The sequence below is a fragment of the Palaemon carinicauda genome, chromosome 32, assembly GCF_036898095.1.
Source record: "Palaemon carinicauda isolate YSFRI2023 chromosome 32, ASM3689809v2, whole genome shotgun sequence".
Lineage (NCBI taxonomy): Eukaryota > Metazoa > Arthropoda > Malacostraca > Decapoda > Palaemonidae > Palaemon > Palaemon carinicauda.
This window is the reverse complement of record NC_090756.1, coordinates 77,855,134-77,875,527: the sequence shown is the minus strand read 5'-3', so window position 1 is coordinate 77,875,527 and position 20,394 is coordinate 77,855,134. Positions and strand designations below refer to the sequence as shown.

Here is a 20,394-nt window from a genome sequence, read left to right as displayed (position 1 = left end):
ATTTTTGTCATAGAGAGGTCAGGTTGGTCTCATTCTCTTGGAAAATGCCTGAATTTTCTCAAAAAATTATCAAAAATATGAAAAAAAAAATTTCTAAAGCATTTTTTTGCGAGGACGTACCGGTACGTCCATGGGGGTAAAGGGATGGCTTTTGTGAAACGTACCAGTACGTCCTTTGGGGGTAAAAGGGTTAATAGGAAGAAATTAATACTGAAAACAATAATCCTGGGCAGTCAAGAAAAAGAAGGTATTTGGTGGAAACAACCAGCAAAGTACTTAGAGGAATTAAATTGAGATATATGGCAGATATGAGGAATGACCAAGACAGAAATAAAATCCCAAAACCAGAGCTTGGGACACTTGACTAGAAAGTCAAGTAAAGGAGCTTAGAAATATAGAGAAAGTTGAAGAAATGAATTAAAGAAGAAATATATGACAATACATTTGCATAAGTAATATACTTCAGAGCTAAAACTAATACAGTATGCTAAACAAAACAATATAAATGAGGAAGATTATTTGACACATTTTTTTTTCTTTTGCCAGGAATATAAAAAAAAAAAAAAAAATTATTTGAGCTTTAACAACCTTACAAGGAAGACCTAAAGAAAATAATAGGATCACTTCTATTTAGTGAAAAAATATATAGCAGAAAAAGAAATATTAAACTGAAGCGGAGAAAAAGAAAAAGAATATAATAGGATTAACGCAAACTGCTAGATTACTAGAGGCCCTGTTGCACAAGCTATGCCTCAACCCTGAACATCATGTTATGTGTTACCCATTGTAGAGGCAACTATGATTTAGTGGTTTTTTATAAACTGGTTATGTAAAAAAATGGGATATCTAGTGTACAGCCAATCAATATTAATATACATTTCATAATACATCCAAAATATAAAAACTGACTGTGACAGATGAAAAATTACACTGTGGAGATGATGACTAGGAAATACTGCTGGTATGTTGAGAAATCCTCATTTTAAATATTTAACTTAGCCGGTGAATATATAATAGCTGCAACTCTGTTGCTCGACAGACAAAAAACAGTAAAAACTCGCCAGCGATCGCTATACAGGTTGCGGGTGTGCCCACCAGCGCCAACTGTCGGCCAGATACCACTCTCTCGATGTAAACAAAGACTCAATTTCTTCTCTGTCGACAAGACGTACTTTTACTCGCTGTAGAACCTGGAGTTTTCTCAACATATTTGGTGAAGTACTTCATTTTGGTTTGAGCTTTCGCAGTGCAGGTGTTTTTTCTTCATCTTAAATCTTGAACTCGTTTTGGATAGATTTAATTTTTGGTGACAAAGAGAGTATGGACTTTCTTTGACTTTTAAATGGCCGACCCTTCCCTTAGACGGAAGTGTGTTTAGGCTTTTAGTAATTATCTTATCACGTTATAAATTAATTATAGATTTTCCTCTATATATTTTATATCTCACCGCCTTTATTAGGCCTCTTCGATTAGCTTTCCATTTATAATAAACATAAAAAATAAATTTTAATGTTTTGTTTATATGCGACCTTTCCTGAGAGTAGGCGGTCCTAACTTGGAAACCGAAGTTAAACAACGTTGAGCCCTTTCAATCGTAAATAGCTTTTAAAGAGCTAATGATTTAAAACTTTTTAAATGAATATTTTTAATAAATATTTTATGAAAGAATTTCTTTGAATAGTCTTCGTACTGTTTTCAAAGATGAACTAACGTTTAGTTTATTTATGCTACGCAGTTTGCGCTCTATCGTTACGATAGAGAGAGAGAGTATCACGGTTTCACTTTGCAGAAAGAGTAAATCGATTCTGACGTTTTGTTCATTCTTCTTTCAAAGCTTAAATGTTTTAAATTCTATTTTAAAGGAACTTTTTAATTGAAAAACCTTTCAGTTTTTTCCTTTGGTCAAATAACATGTTTTTTTGACGAAACGTAATTGGGCTCTTCTCTTAGGTACGAAATCAAGAGAGAGAGAGATAGAGACGGAGGGAGAGAGAGGAGAGAAAACGTTCCGTTCAAGCGGGTAACGTTGTTCTCGAGTTACTCTCGTCCCTAGTCTCTGTACGGGGAGAAAGGATAAAACGTTTTTAGTTTTATTCTCGTCCCCAGGCAACGTACGGTGAGAGATTGAAAACGTAGTTTTGAATGAACTAGTGTTTATTCTCTTCCCCAACCACTGAATTTTTTTATCTTAAAAGATGTTTACTGTTTTTTTGCTGGTATTAATGTGCTTGCATTATACGACTGATTTCGCATTTACTACCTTTTGATGAGGGTAGAATTGCGTGCTTCAGGTAGAAATCAGTAAAAGTTTCGATTTCAGTGAAATAAGTGCAAAACAGAAAATCGTAGTGATAAAGTGATATTGCGCAGTGTTACAGTGTTGCGTCCGAGGGTTCGTCTGTTCGTGCCTGTCGTTCACCTAGTCCGGAACCTCTTGCAAGCGCCCAAGCCCAGGGGAGAAGTAATGTCGTACGACTTATGGGTTCGAGAGGCCTTGATCAGCGAACAGACGTTTCCCTCTATGGTATCGGGTGTATCTTACCAAGATCTCCCCTACCATAAGGCGAGAGAGACAATTTTCTCCTCGTCATCCGAAGGCTTTTCGCATAAGAAACCTGAAACAAGGTTTCGAGGCCCTTAAGCAAAAGTCAGTCCTTTCAGGACAGGTCCAGCGTCCTGGTTGCAGCCATTAGGACAGCTCTGACCCTATGCAGTCATCGGAAAACTGCTCGCCGCCTAACAAAAGCGTAACACAGACTCCGAGAGTCTTTTTTGTTGGCAAAGTGTTGCGGTCACAGACGTTACCCTCGTCTCTTACCGCAACCATTTCCGTTGATCCTAAATGGGTTGTACGGCAAGACATGCAGAATAAGCTTGCCTCCCTTATGGAAGACTATTCTGCCGATTAGTCCGATGAGCCTAGCCGTTTATCTCATCGAGATCCTGGCTTTCAGCCAACCTAACGTTCCTTTGTGCGTCCTGTTGACGTTGGCGTAGCTAAGTCACGTCAGTCAGGTTGTTTAGAACCACACTCGATGCGGTCTCGTGTGGATTTTCAGCCACATTTGGACGTTAGGCCACTTGCTGATGCTCCTGTTGACGTTCAGGACGTTCGCTAACAATCGGAGTTGACTTATTTTGACGCTGTGCGTCAACCTCCGCATTCTAGAGTTGTTTTGACTGCTCAGTCTAGGCAGTCAAAGCAGTCTCGAGTGGACGCTGTGCGTCCTCACGCACCTGTTGTTGTTGACAGTTCACAGACTGTCAAGCAGTTACATGACGTTGCGTCCTGGTCTCTCGCACCTGTTGTTGTTGACAGTTCACAGACTGTCAAGCAGTTACATGACGTTGCGTCCTGGTCCGCTACTAATGCACCAGTGCGTGTGGACTCTGCTTGTAAAGCATTGCCACCACGGTAGGTCTCTCCCTTGCTTGAGACTCAGCTATTATCGGACAAGGTTCCTTTAGATGAGGAAGTTGCTGTTCCCCCTCCTACTGATATTCCCTTGAGGACTCTCAGACGGAGAGGAGCCTAAAGCTGCTTAGCCCTCTATGGACTTTAATTAAATCATGCTGATTTTTAAGGATCTTTGTCCGGATCTTTTTGTAACTGCTGCTCCTCGTTCGCCTAAACGTCAGAGCTTACACTAGGCCTAGCTACTTCGAAGCCGTTGTTTATAAGCTAGTGCTCTCTCGCTCTCCTAGAGAGCTTTACGTTTGCTAGGCGACTGGTTTATCACCAGGAGGAGTTTGGGGGATACAGCCTTTGCTTTCCCTTCTTTTAAACTGGCTTATAGAGCGAGAGTCTGATATGACACGAGAGAAGTTCTCGGCTTGGGAGTTCCTGCCTCTGCCCAGATAGACTTCTCAAATCTCGTAGACTCTCCCTGGCGCCTGGCCAGGAGACGCTCCAAGATTTTACAGGTCAACTTCACAGCTGTTTTCGAGCCTTTGAAGTTTTGCTGTACAATTATGTCATGCATAAACAAGGCTTTCAGGGATGGCTCCAATGATCTGATAGCCACGTTCTCTGCAGGGACAAGTCCCTCAGGGATGGCTCCATGATTTGGCAGCCATGTTCACTGCAGGAGTACGTAAGAGGCAAGTGCGCTCAATGTGTTCATTGTCAAGACAAACTTCACGATGAAGTCTACCAGGCTGTCTTGACAGCATTTATGGAAGGCGACTGGATGGTCTCTCTTGACCTTCAGGAGGCATACTTCCACATTCCTATACACCCGGATTCCCAACCGTTTCTGAGGTTTGTTCACAGGAATGTGGGGTACCAGTTTCGAGCTATCGGAGATCAGAGCCTCCCTGTACTTGGACGACTGGCTTCTCAGAGCCTCTTCCAGTCATCGCTGTCTGAAGGATCTCAATTGGACTCTAGATCTGGCCAAGGAATTGTGACTCCTAGTCAATTTGGAAAAGTCACAGCTGGTCCCATCCCAAACTATTCTGTATTTAGGGATGGAGATTCACAGTCAAGTTTTTCGGGCTTTTCCGTCGGCCCCCAGAATAGATCAAGCCCTGCTCTCCATCCAGAAGATGCTGAAGAAAGAACGCTGCTCAGTCAGGCTGTGGATGAGTCTGGTAGGGACGCTATCATCCCTGGAGCAATTTGTCTCGCTAGGAAGGCTACACCTCCGTCCTCTTCAATTCCATCTGGCTTTTCACTGGAAAAAGGACAAGACGCTAGAGGCGGTCTCGATCCCGATTTCCGAAAAGATAAAGTCTTGTCTGACTTGGTGGAAGGACAATATCAGCCTACGAGAGGGTCTTCCCCTGGCAGTTCAGATACCCAACCACGTTCTCTTCTCGGACGCATCGGACTTGGGCTGGGCGGTCGGGAATGCTCAGGTCTGTGGAACTCGAGTCAAAGGAGCATGCATATCAACAGCAAGGAGCTTTTGGCGGTTCATCTGGCCTTGATAAGCTTCGAGAATCTCCTTCGAGGCAAGGTGGTGGAGGTAAACTCGGACAACACCACGGCCTTGGCGTACATTTACAAACAGGGAGGTACCCACTCACTGACTTTGTACGAGGTCGCAAGGGACCTGCTCATCTGGTCAAAAGATCGAGGCATCTCCCTAGTAACGAGGTTCATCCAGGGCGACTTGAACGTCCTAACAGATTGTCTCAGTCGGAAAGGTCAAGTAATTCCAATCAAATGGACCCTCCACAAGGATGTGTGCAAGAGACTTTGGTCGACTTGGGGTCAACCCACCATAGATCTCTTTGCAACCTCGCTGACCAAGAGGCTTCCAATCTATTACTCTCCAGTCCCGGACCCAGCAGCAATACATATAGATGCCTTCCTCCTAGATTGGTCACATCTGGATCTTTACGCATTCCCACCATTCAAGATTGTCAACAAGGTACTGCAGAAGTTCGCCTCTCACGAAGGGACAAGGTTGACGTTAGTTGCTCCCCTCTGGCCCGCGAGAGAATGGTTCACCGAGGTACTTCGATGGTTAGTAGACGTTCCCAGAAGTCTTCCTCTAAGAGTAGACCTTCTACGTCAGCCACACGTAAAGAAGGTACACCAAAGCCTCCACGCTCTTCGTCTGACTGCCTTCAGACTATCGAAAGACTCTCGAGAGCTAGAGGCTTTTCGAAGGAGGCAGCCAGTGCTCAGGTCTGTGGAACTCGAGTCAGAGGAGCATGCATATCAACAGCAAGGAGCTTTTGGCGGTTCATCTGGCCTTGATAAGCTTCGAGAATCTCCTTCGAGGCAAGGTGGTGGAGGTAAACTCGGACAACACCACGGCCTTGGCGTACATTTACAAACAGGGAGGTACCCACTCACTGACTTTGTACGAGGTCGCAAGGGACCTGCTCATCTGGTCAAAAGATCGAGGCATCTCCCTAGTAACGAGGTTCATCCAGGGCGACTTGAACGTCCTAACAGATTGTCTCAGTCGGAAAGGTCAAGTAATTCCAATCGAATGGACCCTCCACAAGGATGTGTGCAAGAGACTTTGGTCGACTTGGGGTCAACCCACCATAGATCTCTTTGCAACCTCGCTGACCAAGAGGCTTCCAATCTATTGCTCTCCAGTCCCGGACCCAGCAGCAATACATATAGATGCCTTCCTCCTAGATTGGTCACATCTGGATCTTTACGCATTCCCACCATTCAAGATTGTCAACAAGGTACTGCAGAAGTTCGCCTCTCACGAAGGGACAAGGTTGACGTTAGTTGCTCCCCTCTGGCCCGCGAGAGAATGGTTCACCGAGGTACTTCGATGGTTAGTAGACGTTCCCAGAAGTCTTCCTCTAAGAGTAGACCTTCTACGTCAGCCACACGTAAAGAAGGTACACCAAAGCCTCCACGCTCTTCGTCTGACTGCCTTCAGACTATCGAAAGACTCTCGAGAGCTAGAGGCTTTTCGAAGGAGGCAGCCAGTGCGATTGCTAGAGCAAGGAGAGCTTCTACCATTAGAGTCTACCAATCGAAGTGGGAAGTCTTCCGAGACTGGTGCAAGTCAGTTTCTGTATCCTCGACCAGTACCTCTGTAGCCCAAATAGCTGATTTTCTCTTATACCTGAGAAAAGGACGATCCCTTTCAGCTCCCACTATCAAGGGCTACAGAAGCATGTTGGCATCGGTCTTCCGGCATAGAGGCTTAGATCTTTCCAACAATAAAGATCTGCAAGACCTCCTTAAGTCTTTCGAGACCACTAAGGAGCGTCGTTTGGCTACTCCTGGGTGGAATTTAGACGTGGTCCTAAGATTCCTCATGTCAGACAGGTTTGAGCCTTTACAGTCAGCCTCCCTGAAAGATCTCACTCTTAAGACTCTTTTCCTGGTATGCTTAGCCTCAGCTAAAAGAGTCAGTGAGATTCATGCCTTCAGCAAGAACATCGGATTTTCGTCAGAAAAGTCCACTTGTTCTCTGCAACTTGGTTTTCTAGCCAAAAATGAGCTACCTTCTCGTCCTTGGCCTAAATCTTTCGATATTCCCAGCTTATCGGAGATCGTAGGCAATGAACTAGAAAGAGTCTTATGCCCTGTTAGAGCTCTTAAGTTCTACTTAGCTCGTACAAAACCTTTACGAGGCCAATCTGAAGCGTTATGGTGTTCGGTTAAGAAACCATCCTTGCCTATGTCAAAGAATGCTTTGTCATGTTTTATCAGATTGTTAATACGAGAAGCTCATTCACACTTGAGTGAGGAAGACCGATCTTTGCTTAAGGTTAAGACGCACGAGGTTAGAGCTGTAGCAACTTCCGTGGCCTTTAAGCAAAATAGATCTCTGCAAAGTATCATGGACGCAACCTATTGGAGAAGCAAGTCAGTGTTCGCGTCATGTTACTTAAAAGGTGTCCAGTCTCTTTACGAGAACTGCTACACACTGGGACAATTCGTAGCAGCGAGTGCAGTAGTGGGTGAGGGCTCAACCACTACAATTCCCTAATTCCATATCCTTTTAATCTGTCTCTTGAAATGTTTTAATGTTTTTATGGGTTGTCCGGAAGGCTAAGAAGCCTTTCGCATCTTGGTTGATTTGGCGGGTGGTCAAAGTCATTTCTTGAGAGCGCCCAGATTAGGGGTTTGATGAGGTCCTGTTGTATGGGTTGCAGCCCTTGATACTTCAGCTCCTGGGGGTCTGTCAGCATCCTAAGAGGATCGCGGGGCTCCGTAAGGAAGACGTACTTACAAGGCAGAGTAATCGTCTAAGTCGACTTCCTTACCAGGTACCTATTTATTTTGGTTTGGTTATATTGATAACTGTCAAAATGAAATAAAAAACTCTTAGCTTATACGATGTAAACATATTTAACTGGTCTCTACCCACCACCCTGGGTGTGAATCAGCTATTATATATTCACCGGCTAAGTTAAATATTTAAAAATGATATTTTAATTATAAAATAAATTTTTGAATATACTTACCCGGTGAATATATAAATTAAACGACCCTCCCTTCCTCCCCAATAGAGACGCAGTGGGATGAGAAGAAATTGAGTCTTTGTTTACATCGAGAGAGTGGTATCTGGCCGACAGTTGGCGCTGGTGGGCACACCCGCAACCTGTATAGCGATCGCTGGCGAGTTTTTACTGTTTTTTGTCTGTCGAGCAACAGAGTTGCAGCTATTATATATTCACCGGGTAAGTATATTCAAAAATTTATTTTATAATTAAAATATCATATTTCTTTTTTCACGAAAACTACTAAGCTAATTATAGGGTGCGTTTTACAACTTTTAGCATCTTATGGCATGGAAAAAAACAGGTAATATTCTTTCTTACCATTTATATGTTTTGTATTTTAAATAATTATCATTTCATATACAGTAATTGTCTTTGCGAATAAATTTCATTCTAACAATGCTCCATCCAAATAAATACTTTTTGAATATTTATTTTCGAACAATGCTCACATTATCAGGAAAAATAGCCCAGCGAGGAAAGGAAATAAATAATCTACATGAAAGGGAACAAAAAATTAATCTAAAATATTTTAAGATCAGTAACAACATCAAAATAGATCTGTTATATATAAACTATGAAGACATGTCAGCCTGTTCATCAAAAAAACATTCGCTGGAAATCCCACAAAAAGTTTGAATTTTCAGTAACAGTTCAATCCCAAAGGTGGAAGCTCATCAAACTTTTCCTATAGTGTTTAAGTAGCCTACTGAAATCGTTCTCAATAGAAAAATCCTACAGGATATTGGATAACCATATGTAACACACCTGACCAATTAGGGGTCACGGGCATAAGCCTTACCTGTGCGACAGAACGATGGTGTTTGAATCCATGTCTAAAACGTTAACCGAATTATCAGCGTCTATAAACGACTTGATCTCCCCGAGTACGAGAGACCACTCTAGCTGGTCCTCAGGTTCATAGGTAGTTGTATACTCGTCTATTTGTTTACTCAACTCCTGGAATAGATTGAACTCGAATTAATGGGAGAAACTGCAGTCTCATTCTAAATAAAAAACTCAATTATCAAGTTCCAAAAATGCAACAATGTTATCTTATTTTACTTATGCTATTCAATCCAGTAACTATAGTTACTTAAAGAGACTTCTGATTATTCTACAAAGCAGTATTGAAACATGCAGTAAAACAGTCTCTGGCAAGAGGGATTTCAAACCATCCAATATACTGTATAGTGTAAGGGTCTGCTTGTTGGCCATCATAAGATAAAAGTCCCTGTAAGAGACCACCATTCTGAGTGAATGTTAGACAACTATTAGGGCAGATACTCATCAAGAGGGATAAAGTTTCTGAGATTTTAAAAACAAGCAATTATCATGAATCACTGATTACCAATAACCTACATGTCAAACAGTCTTTGTCACCTACAAAGAATTTTAAACAATTCCATTCAGAAAACAGGAGTTTGGACTATGTCCGTTGGTTTAAGACTTTCTGCCAAAAAGACAAGCAATAATGTTTTACAAGAATATCAGATGGAAGCAAAACCAAGAAATAAACCTCACATTAGACAACACTCAAATCCTATTCAAAGAGAAGGTAAAATTTTGGGATTAATATTTGATACTCACATCAACTGGAAAGCTCAAGTATCCTACATCAAACCCAAATGTAATAATGCTCAACACCTTATGAAAAAGTTGTCTAATGCAATATGGGGTGTAAAGCGATCGTCTTTACTGACGATCTATAAAGCATTGGTGTTATTAAGAATAGATCATGGGAGGCCAATATATGGATCAGGATCTGAAGCCAATTTGAAATCTTTAGATCCAAGACACACTTGAGCTCTAACACTAAGTAGTGGAGCCTTTAGATCTTCCCCCAAATATCTCAGTGCTATGTGAAAGTGGGGAACCAACCTTGCACCTACATCAAGATATTGTAACCATGCGGAGTGCATTAAACATCTAATCCACCAATTCTCCAACAAAGTTAGTGACAAATTCATACACTATCATGAACATCCATTCCCAATAAGAGCAAACAAGCTATTACAATCCATCAATATCAGAATGAACATTATTCAGCCATCTCTATTTCCTCCACCTTGGACCTTAAAGAAAAGAAAATATGCTCTCACCTTTTCTATTTGTCCATGAAACATAGATATACTCTGAGTCACCATAAACAACATACCTTAGAACATATTCAAAGGAAAGGACCTCATTATACTATTTATACTGATGGCTCTAAATCTTCAATGGATGCTGGGAGTGCTGCAGTGTCCCCAGACAAAATTAGTCAATTCTCTGAACTATCAGCCATTATATTAGTAACTGAGATTATTAAAATAATTGAAGATAGGACAAGCATAAGTTTGTGATTTATACTGATTCAAGAAGTACCATAGAAGCCCTAAATGGTTACATTCATAAGAATCAATTGGTATTGAAAATTAAATAGCTCCTTGACATACTTTACTCCCGTGGGGTAAATATAGACATATGTTGAATTCCTGCCTCTGTTTGGGTTTTGGGTGATGCAAAAGAAGATGCTGCGGCTAAATCAGCAATCGAATTACCAAAATAAACTTTTAAACTACCCGGGAAGGATTATATAACCCACTTGAAGCATTTCTTGGCCACAAAATGGCAAGCTCAGTGGAATAATGAATTTGATAACAATAAGATAAAAGAAATAAAGCAAATTGTTTCTCTATTGGAATCTTCAGTACATAAAGAAGGGAAAAAAGTAATTCTAGCAAGATAGTTTATAGGTCACACACAACTGGTGTATGGATATTGAGCAGATGAATACCATCGCCATCTGAAATCGCAGCGCATTCAGTGACGTCAGCACACACAGAAACAGCAGCGCGTACAGCTATGTTAGTCAAAGGATGTGACAGGGCTTCTGAACATGTAGCCAACACTATGCATAGTTGTCTCTCTCATCTTCATAGCAGTTTGTTTAGAAGGTAAAGAAACAACAATAAGGTAATTCAGTCAAACCGAAGTCCCAGTTGTGGACACTCCTGAAGCAGTCCAAACAACATCATCATAATCAGTTGGAGAATTCTGGGACGACTCCTGAGAATTCCCCCGGAGGAGTGCAATGCCGAATACCCCTGGGTGTATGGGGCAAGTCCAGCTCATAAGTACGAGTGGGTGATAGATACGGACCTTCCAATAGAGCTGCCTCAGTAATGGGGGAAATGGCAATCTCAACTCAAGTGTGCTGCATGTGAATGGAAACGAGTGAAGACTTTTGACACTTTTACAGGTGAAACCTTTCGAAACGAAGAGTCATCCCAAAAAAACTTCACCATAAAGGGCTCACCACTCAGCATGCTTTGTAATTCAAAATAAGCAGAGACCAAGGACACTGGCATTGGATCGGGCACTGGAAGTGCAGTTGCTGTAGTCAGGGGATCTGTCTCAAGTAACTCATGATCGCTCGGCCCATGGGCTGATAACACATTCACAGAATTATCATCAATAATTAAATCATGGCTGTCACTCTCTGTAACTGAAGCTCCAGTGGACTCAAAAAAGAAAGGCGCAAGATGGGGAATATCAGTCATCGAGGTAAAACAAAGTCTACGTTACTAGAAAAAGACGAGAAAGGGGAATGATTCCGTTCAAGTTGTTTCTTATGACGGGAACATCTTTCCCAATCGGAGGACGGCCGTTCCTTACAATACTCGCATTGAGACTCCACATAATATCGTTTGCCATGGCATGAGGTGTAATGGGGAGACAGATCAACCTCAATATGACAAATTCGTATATAATTTGTGTTTTTCCTAACTATACAAACCTTAGCTATTTAATAAGGGTATTACTTTCGGTGTAGCTGAAATGACGAGCCATTAATTTTTAACAAGGGTTTACTACCCACACCGCTAGATAGCGGGGGTAGAGGAGGGTAGCTTGCTACAACCCCCACCCCCCCCCCCTCTCACACACCTGTGCTTGAGCTCACCTTGCTTGGAGGTAGGACTTCAAGGGGGATAGGGCTGGTGGGCAAATTTGGTTAAATTGCTAAGGTTTGTATAGTTAGAAAAAATACAAATTATCTACGAATTTGTCATTTGTTCCGTAACTGGAATACAAACCACGCTATTTAATAGGGGGTGACTCACCCATTAGGAAAGGTGGACGTCCCAGCCAGTCTGGATTTTGGCTTTGCCCGGGGGCTTGTTATTTGAGTGTCTAAGCACCCAAGAAATAAGTAGTCCCTGCACCTCGCTAGAACCTTGCTACGCAAGGACTGCGGCCTACACAAGCTGTGTGTGAAGGTATGAAGAAGTGTGACTCGTCCTAGGAAGTTTTTCTGAAGTTCTTTAGATGGAAACTTGTAGACTAGGACTCTCCCAACACCACCTCGTTAGGGTATGGGGACGTAAAAGTATTAATCTTAATACTAGGAACACAAGGGAGCACGGTTTACCTGCAGTGGTTTGAGGTCAGCTATGCAGAGAACCCAGGATGCTGCTTTCCCCAAGAGAGGGGATGATGAAGAAAAGAATAAGGGCCAGTCGAACCTTTTCATTCATGCAGACTAAGACCGGGTAACAATGCCCTCAACCTTCTGCTACTTGTCCAATAAGGAGCTTGAGGTTTTAAACCAGCTGTTATGCAGCCACCACAGGGCCGATAGCAAACGTATCGAGTCTCCTGAGGGTCACGTCTTGCAGGTAGTGGGATGTGAATGTTGTTTGACGTTTCCACACCCCAGCTTGAAGAACCTGCGTCACTGAAAAATTTCTTTTAAAGGCCAGGGACGTAGCTATGCCCTACATCATGTGCTCTAGGGCGACGTGATGGAGGAGGGTCTGGATTCAGGGCCAAATGAATCACCCTACGAATCCATGCCGAGATGGTGTTCTTGGTGACCCTCCTCTTAGTCCTTCCTGTGCTGACGAATAGAGCTGGTACATGAGGACGGGCTGCAGCTGTTCTTTTGAGGTACTGGGCATAGTAAGAGATGGTCATGGGTCATCTGTTACAGTACGGAGACTAGAAATCCAGGAGTCGAATCGAGTATCCGCCACTCCAGGATTCTGAGTCTTAGCAATAAACTCAGGGACGAAGCTGAACGTTACCTCCCCCCATCCCCTTGAACGGGCGATGTCATACGAGAGACCATGAAGTTCGCTGACTCGCTTGGCCGAGGCCGAAGCTAGCAGGAATAATGTCTTCCAAGTTAGGTGGCGATCTGATGCCTGGCGTAATGGTTCATAGGGAGGTCTCCTAAGAGACCTGAGAACTCGAACCACGTTCCATGCGCGAGGTCTCACTTCCGACTGAGGGCAGGGAAGTTCATAACTACGTATGAGTAGGGACAGTTCTAGCGATGAAGAAATGTCCATTCCTTTCAGCCTGAAGGCTAGACTCAAGGCTGAGCAATAGCCTTTCACTACCGAGACTGAAAGGCGCATTTCTTCCCACAAATACATGAGAAACTCCGCTATTGTTGGAATAGTGGCATCGAGTGGAGAGATACCCCTTCCACGACACCAACCACAAAAGACTTTCCACTTAGCCTGGTAGACTGCTGCCGAAGACTTTCGCAGGTCTCCAGACATCCTGACAGCAACTTGTTGCAAAAATCCTCTCTCAGAGAGGAGATGCTGGATAGTCTCCAGGCGTTAAGTTGTAGTGAACCTACGGCTTTGTGGAAGATGTTGGCATGTGGTTGTCTGAGTAGATTGTGTCGTGGAGGAAGTTCTCTTGGTAGCTCCGTTAGGAGTTGCAGAAGGTCCAGGAACCATTCCGCGTGATGCCATAGAGGAGCTATAAGGGTCATTGAAAGATTGACCGATGTTCTGGTCTTGAGTACCCTCTTCATCAGACAGAACGGGGGAAAGGCGTAAACGTCGATGTTGTCTCACCGTTGTTAAAAAGCACCTTGCCAGAGAGCCTTGGGGTCTGGGACTGGGGAACAGTACAGCGGGAGCCTGAAGTTCAGGGCCGTTGCGAAAAGATCCACAGTCGGAGAACCCCACAAAGTCAGGACTTTGTTGGCTACTAGATGATCCAAAGACCACTCGGTACTCACTATCTGAGAAGCTCTGCTCAGATTGTCAGCAAACACATTCCTTTTGCCCGGAATGAAGCATGCCGATAGTGGTATCGAGTGGACTTCGGCCCATCGCAATATCTCTACTGCTAGATGGGATAGTTGCTGCGAAAAAGTACCTCCTTGTTTGTTGATGTAGGCCACTACTGTGTTGTTGTTCATCACCACCACAGAGTGACTTGCCAGGTACTGTTGGACCTGTTGAAGGGCCAGAAAGATGGCCTTCATCTCTAGGAGATTTATATGGAGGTACTTTTCTGACTCTGACCAGAGGCCTGAGATCTTGTGGTGCAGCACGTGGAACCCCTACCCTGTTTTTGAAGCGTCCGAAAACAGCATTAAATCCAGGGGGAGGACGAGAAGATCCACTCCTTTTCGTAGGTTCTCGTCTGCCACCCACCACCGGAGATCCATCAGTTCCGCAGGTCCCATGGGGATCTGGATGTCCGGGGAATCGTACCCTTGATTCCACCGGGACTTGAGTCGCCACTGGAGGGATCTCATCCTGAGGCGACCGTTGGGAACTAGACGGGCCAGCGATGACAGATGACCGAGGAGACGTAACCACAATTGGGCTGGAAGTTCTTCTCGTCTGAGAAAAGGTCTTGCGACCTTCCTCATCCTTGCTATCCTGTCGTCTGATGGGAAGGCTTTGTGGAGATTGGTGTCTATAATCATGCCTAGGTATACCAGTCTTTGAGTGGGAAGCAGTGAGGACTTCTCGAGATTTACCATGATCCCCAGATCCTGGCAAAGTCTCAGAAGTTTGTCTCGGTGTTGAAGAAGGGTCAATACCGAGTCTGCTAGGATTAACCAGTCGTCCAGTTAACGGAGGAGACGGATGCCAATCCTGTGTGCCCAAGATGATATTAGGGTGAACACTGGTGAAAACTTGTGGTGCTGTGGAGAGACTGAAGCACAGCACCTTGAATTGGTACTTTCTGTTGTATAGGCTGAATCTTAAGTACTTCCTTGAAGACGGATGGACTGGAATCTGGAAGTACGCGTCCTTTAGGTCCAGTGTGCACATGAAGTCTTGCGGTCTTACTGCTAGTCTGACCGTGTCCGCTGTCTCCATGCTGAACGGAGTTTGTTTGACAAACTTGTTCAGAACTGAGAGGTCGATGACTGGTCTCCAGCCTCCAGATGCCTTCTTTACAAGAAAGAGTCGACTGAAGAAGCCTGGAGATTCGTCGAGGACCTCTTGGAGAGCGCCCTTCTTCAACAGGGTCTGGACTTCTGCCCGAAGGGCTTGCCCCCTTTCCGATCCCATGGCAAGGGAGCTCAATGACACTGGATTCGTCGTCAGGGGAGGTAGAGATGTTATGAATGGGACGCGATATCCTAGACTGATCACGGAGATTGTCCAGGAATCGGCCCCGAGTTGCTTCCACTTGTTTAAGCAACTTTGTAGGCATCCCCCCACTGGTGGACATGCAGGGGGACTGCCTATCCTAGCGTTTGCGGCCTCGGCTGCTCCCTCTAGGATTCTTGCCTCCCCTGGAGGACTTTTTGTCTTTCCTTCCTTTGACAGGAAAGGGCTTAGACACCACGGTCTTCGCTGCTGTTGTCGTTTTAGCGATCTTGACTGGACGGGACTGCTGTGATGCTGGAGGCTTATAGGGCTTAGATGTTAAAGCCCTATGAAGGAGGGAGTCTTGATGAGACTTCCTCCACCTCTCAGCGGCCTGTTCCACATCCTTAGGCTCAAACAAGATGGATCCCTCTAGAGAAGAATGTCTGAGCCTATTGATATCGGTGCTGGGGACCTTCTGATGGAATCTCTCAGCTACTGCATCCCGACGTATCAGAATGGTATTTGCCCACAAGTTCGAGACTTGATGGGCCAGAAACTCGATCGTGCGAGTACCTGAGAGAAGAAAAGTCTCCATAGCTTTCCTGGTACGTTCTTTGGAGAAATCCTCAGAACGTATCAGGATACCTAAGGTCCCCAACCAGATGCCGAGCCACGAAGTGGCTTGCATAGCACGCTTCACAACTTTCTCCTGGTTAAGGATCTCGGTTGCCGAGAATGAGACCTGCCGGTTGGAGAGTCTCTCAAGAGGGACTCCCCTGGTAAGCTCTTCCAGCGAGTGGTGAAGAGGAAGAGCTAAACAAGGCTCCTTAAGGATCTCAAAGTACCTCGTCTGCTGTACGCGAGGAGGTGGAAGGAGCTTGTTGGTGGCACTGGAACGGTTGGAGGAGGACATCTTGGAAAGCTGTAGAGAGATCTTGTCCCTGGTACTCTTAACCCCCTGAGACCAGGGCAGTGCTGCACTGGTCTTGGAGGGTTTCTGAGTACCAAAGACACGGTCCAAGACCGTGTTCTTGCCCTCTCGAGGAGGGATCTCTGGGTTGGAAAACCCGTTGAGAGCCCTCATCAGAGTCTGAACTTGCCAAAACGCATGTTCTGACTCTTGCTGGTCTCCTCCGGATGTAGGACTTGCAGCGAAGTCTCCTGTCCCCAAAAGCTCTTCTTGGGGAGAGTCGCGGACGTTCTCCGAGTGGCTAGCTGGCTCCATCCTAGTCCTAGTAGAGGACTTCGGTTATGTTTTAGAGTCCTTAGATTCCTTCCTGGGAAGGATGAAGGACTCCAACATTAACGAGGATGGCATGTTCCTTTCAGTCCCCACCTGAGAAGACATCTCGGCGCGAGGAGAGGTTTCCCTCATTGGTGTGATGGGGGAAACACTCTCCTCGCGTGATTCCCGAGGACGGGAAATCTTCGTCTGAAGGGGAAGGAGAGACAGTCTGGGGGAAAGAAGGAACCTGCCTTGAAGGCATGTGTGGAGTCAGTTTTGCCCTTAGAGAAGTAACCGCGTCCGGAACTCCTCTTTTTCTCTTCAAAGGGGTAGAAGCAGCCAAGGATCTATGCCCCAATTCAGAGAAGACAGGCTTGAACGCCTGCGTTACGGCTCAGATTAGTGCACCGAACCAGGGCTGTTGGCCGACAGACGCACTGTCAGACATACCCCTTGAAGGGACAGGAATTGAGGGATCCCTGGGAGGAGATCTCATCATTGGTGGGTTTGCCTGAAAAGGCTTTGGGATCCTAGACCCCTCTAGATGTTTCCCTTCTCCCACAATGCGCGCTGGTATGCGCTTGCGGGAAGGGGAATGAGGTGATGGCGACCTTGCTGTTCGTAGTTCAGCAGTCTCGCGCGCGGGAGGATATTGACGCTCGCGCGAGGGAGAGTAATGGTGCTCGCGCGGGGGAGAATACCGGGAGTCACACGCAGGAGACTGCGGGCGTGCGCGTGGGCGCGCGGGATGGCGCACAGGAGCGCATGCGGGAGACTGTGGGCGCACAGGAGTGCATGCGGGAGACTGTTGGCGTGTACGCGCGCACGGGAGAGTATTCGCACGCGCGGGCGCGCAGGATCCAGGCGTTGAGCGCACGGGTGCGCGGGCGAGAGTTCGCTCGTGCCTGTACCAGTCGTAGGGCGCGCGTGCGCAGGAGAAAGACCCCTAGCGCGCTGGCGCGCAGTTGAAGTCTGTGCTGCTCGTGGGCGCGCGTCAGAATGTGGGCGCGAATCCGAAGGAGAGGATGGGAAAGTGCGCGCGCGTATCCTCGCGGATGCGTGCGAGCGATGGAGAGTGCTGGCGCGATGGCGAGAGCTGGAACGTGGGAGAAGTCACTCTAGTTGACTTCCCAGTAGCGCCCAGATCAGTAGATCGTGGGTGCACAAGAGAGCGCTGGCGCGTGGGAGAGCACTGGCGCGCAGAAGGTTGACGACGAGCAGGAAAGCGCTGGCGTGAAGGTGAGGGTTGGCGCGTATGCTTAGGCTCAGGCAAGGCCTGGCGCGCAGGAGAACGTGGGTGCCTATGTGCAAGAGTGCGTGCATAGCGCGTAGAAGAGCTGGGCTCCTGTTGGGACGTATGAGCGTGTTGGCACATACGCCCTTGATGCCCTGTGTTAGGGTTTGTTGACGGGGCCTGACGAGCTACTATAGCGCGCTCGTCAGCTATGTATCTGGCTGGCGCGCCTTAGCGTGCTCAGATGAAACCTTATTAGGTTTGTATAAGAACAGTGACGGCAGGTCGGCAGGTCTATCGAGTGGAAGGTCGGCGTGTCCTTTAAAAGGACGACCTTCCACCGAAGGAGATCGCGAACGATCTGCAGAAAGGTCCAGGACCAATACAGGAACAGTGATTGGTGATCGATGTCGAAGCTCCTCTGCGGGGGACTGCATCGAAGATGTTGAACCGAAGAGGCGCCTCCTCACCGCAGGTGAAGGAAGGCCTCTCTAGCGAAGAGGAAGGCGAGTCTTGCGACGAATGCACCCTCTGGGGGCCGTAGGATCAGCGAGCTGACCTTCAGCAGTCCTCCGAAGAGGAGTCTCTGTAAGTGAACTCCCTCCAGGGGAAGAAACACTTGCAGGAGAGACTGTTGGACTTGGTTTCTCCCTCGTTGGTTGAACAGGAACTGGAGAAACTAAGCCGTCAGCTACCGTAGGGTTTGAAGAGGCAGAGGTGATGGGTGATACCGCATTGGATACCTCTGACACCACAACGTCGACAAGAGACAGAGGATCAACCTCTGTCGGTGACGGCGATTGCTTGACAGCGGCACCGAATCAGATGTAGTCAAGTAAAACCTCCTTGGAGGGCGAACCCGTATGCCCCAAGGAGGACCAAAGCTGGAAAAGGGAGGTTAATGACATATCCTCCCCCGGGGGGAGAGGTGGAGCTGCTTTGCTAGGGGAAGCAACATCATCTCTCGAGCCCCGAGTTTGGTAAACAGTACATCGGTCTATGCTACCACTTGACGGTCTCTCGAAAGAGACCGATCGAGTGGGAGCTTCGGAGGAGGTTTGGGCAATGGAAGAAGAGGCCTTTAGTTTTTCTCCTTTCAAAGAAACCTTCGAAGGAGAAATATCCCGTTTGGACTTCTTCTTCCGTCGTCGCGAAAACCTCTCCCACTGGGAGGTAGACCACTCCCTACACTCACTACACCTGTTATTACTATCACATCATTGGCCCCTACAGGAAGGGCAAAGGGCGTGAGGATCGGTCTCGACCGCTGACATGAATGTTCCACAGGGGAGGTCGAGAAATCCAGGGCAGGTGCGCATATTTGCAGAGGCCAACTTCACACACAAAACTAGAAAAGAAAAAGCAAAAAAGCATTAAATGGCTGCCAAATGACGCCGAGGATGATAGCGGACACGTCCGACTACCATCCGAGCCGAGAGCAAAGTGAGCTCAACCACAGGTGTGTGAGAGGGGGGGGAGGGTGTAACAAGCTACCCTCCCCTACCCCCCGCTAACTAGCGGTGTGAGTAGTAAACCCTCGTTAAAAATTAATGGCTCGTCATTTAAGCTACGCCGAAAGTAATACCCCTATTAAATAGCGTGGTTTGTATTCCAGTTACGGAACAAACGACCAATAAAGGTGCCACAAGGGCGACCATCACTGAAAGGGCAGGTCTGCATAACACTAGTGACACTAGACATAAGCACAAGAAAATACATAAAAGCACCCAGCAATATAAGGGTAATCCAGTGTGGAGTGTGAAGTCATGATCGTAGATAAGAAGAGAGCTCTTAACAGGATTGTGACCATGTACAGTAAAGAATAGAGCACGCATCACAACAGTGCATAATGCTGCCCAGCAGTGGAGTTGCCAAGTAACCAGTTATAGTTACTAATTGAACCCCATTTTTTTTTTATCTCGGCATAGAAAACTGAACAAGGAGTAACACTTCTAAATGACTTGGAGGTTTGTATCCACTTAGGAGTACATGAGCAGTTAATAAATGTGCAGTGTGCAAAGAAAACTTATGGGTACATCATGCGCATGAATTTCTATGAAGGAGACAGCTATTGTGAAAACCATTGCATCTAATGCTTAAACTTCACTGGTTTCATCCATTAGACTGTACCCATTTGTTTAGGATATTCTAATATCCCTTGGTCTGCCATATAAGAATGTACAAAATATTATCGTGCGTATTAATGATAAAAAAAATACATTAAAGCTTTAAATAATGCAAGTTTATACGTACTCTGACAAGATCCCGAACCAACTTCATCCTCTTCAGTAACAAACAAACAACAATAAATCTGGCATAATAACGTAGTTTCTTAACCATTAAATCAGACCTGAAAAGAAGAGGTTCATTATTAAAAGGCAGTAGATAAATGTAAAATAAAACAAAATGCAAGTAAATATTTTCCAAATACTGTCCAGTACTGACATATTTAGCATAAGTAGTTATAGTGATTGAGATTACCTTCAAAAAAATAATTTAGCAACATATCAGAAATAGAATTTTAATGCAAATTTTTTTTTTATTTCTTTACACACTTCAAGTTCGTATTACATCCTTACTGACTGGCAAATTAGAAGTAACACAAAGGTACAATACTGTACTGTACTCTGAAGTAAAGTATATAACACTACAGTAGT

At 45.5% G+C, this 20,394-nt stretch overlaps 1 protein-coding gene across 4 annotated transcripts in view; it reads right to left on the bottom strand.

The window, feature by feature from the left end:
- Positions 1-20,394, bottom strand: part of LOC137625394 (protein SCAI-like) — a 273,253-nt gene that overhangs the window by 160,082 nt on the left and 92,777 nt on the right. For all 4 annotated transcript variants that reach the window (XM_068356266.1, XM_068356267.1, XM_068356268.1 and 1 more), the window contains exons 4-5: positions 19,991-20,087; positions 8,738-8,895 (exon numbers count right to left, since the gene is read on the bottom strand). In XM_068356266.1, the coding sequence (XP_068212367.1) occupies positions 8,738-8,895; positions 19,991-20,087 (255 nt within the window). The remainder of the gene's footprint in view (positions 1-8,737; positions 8,896-19,990; positions 20,088-20,394) is intronic.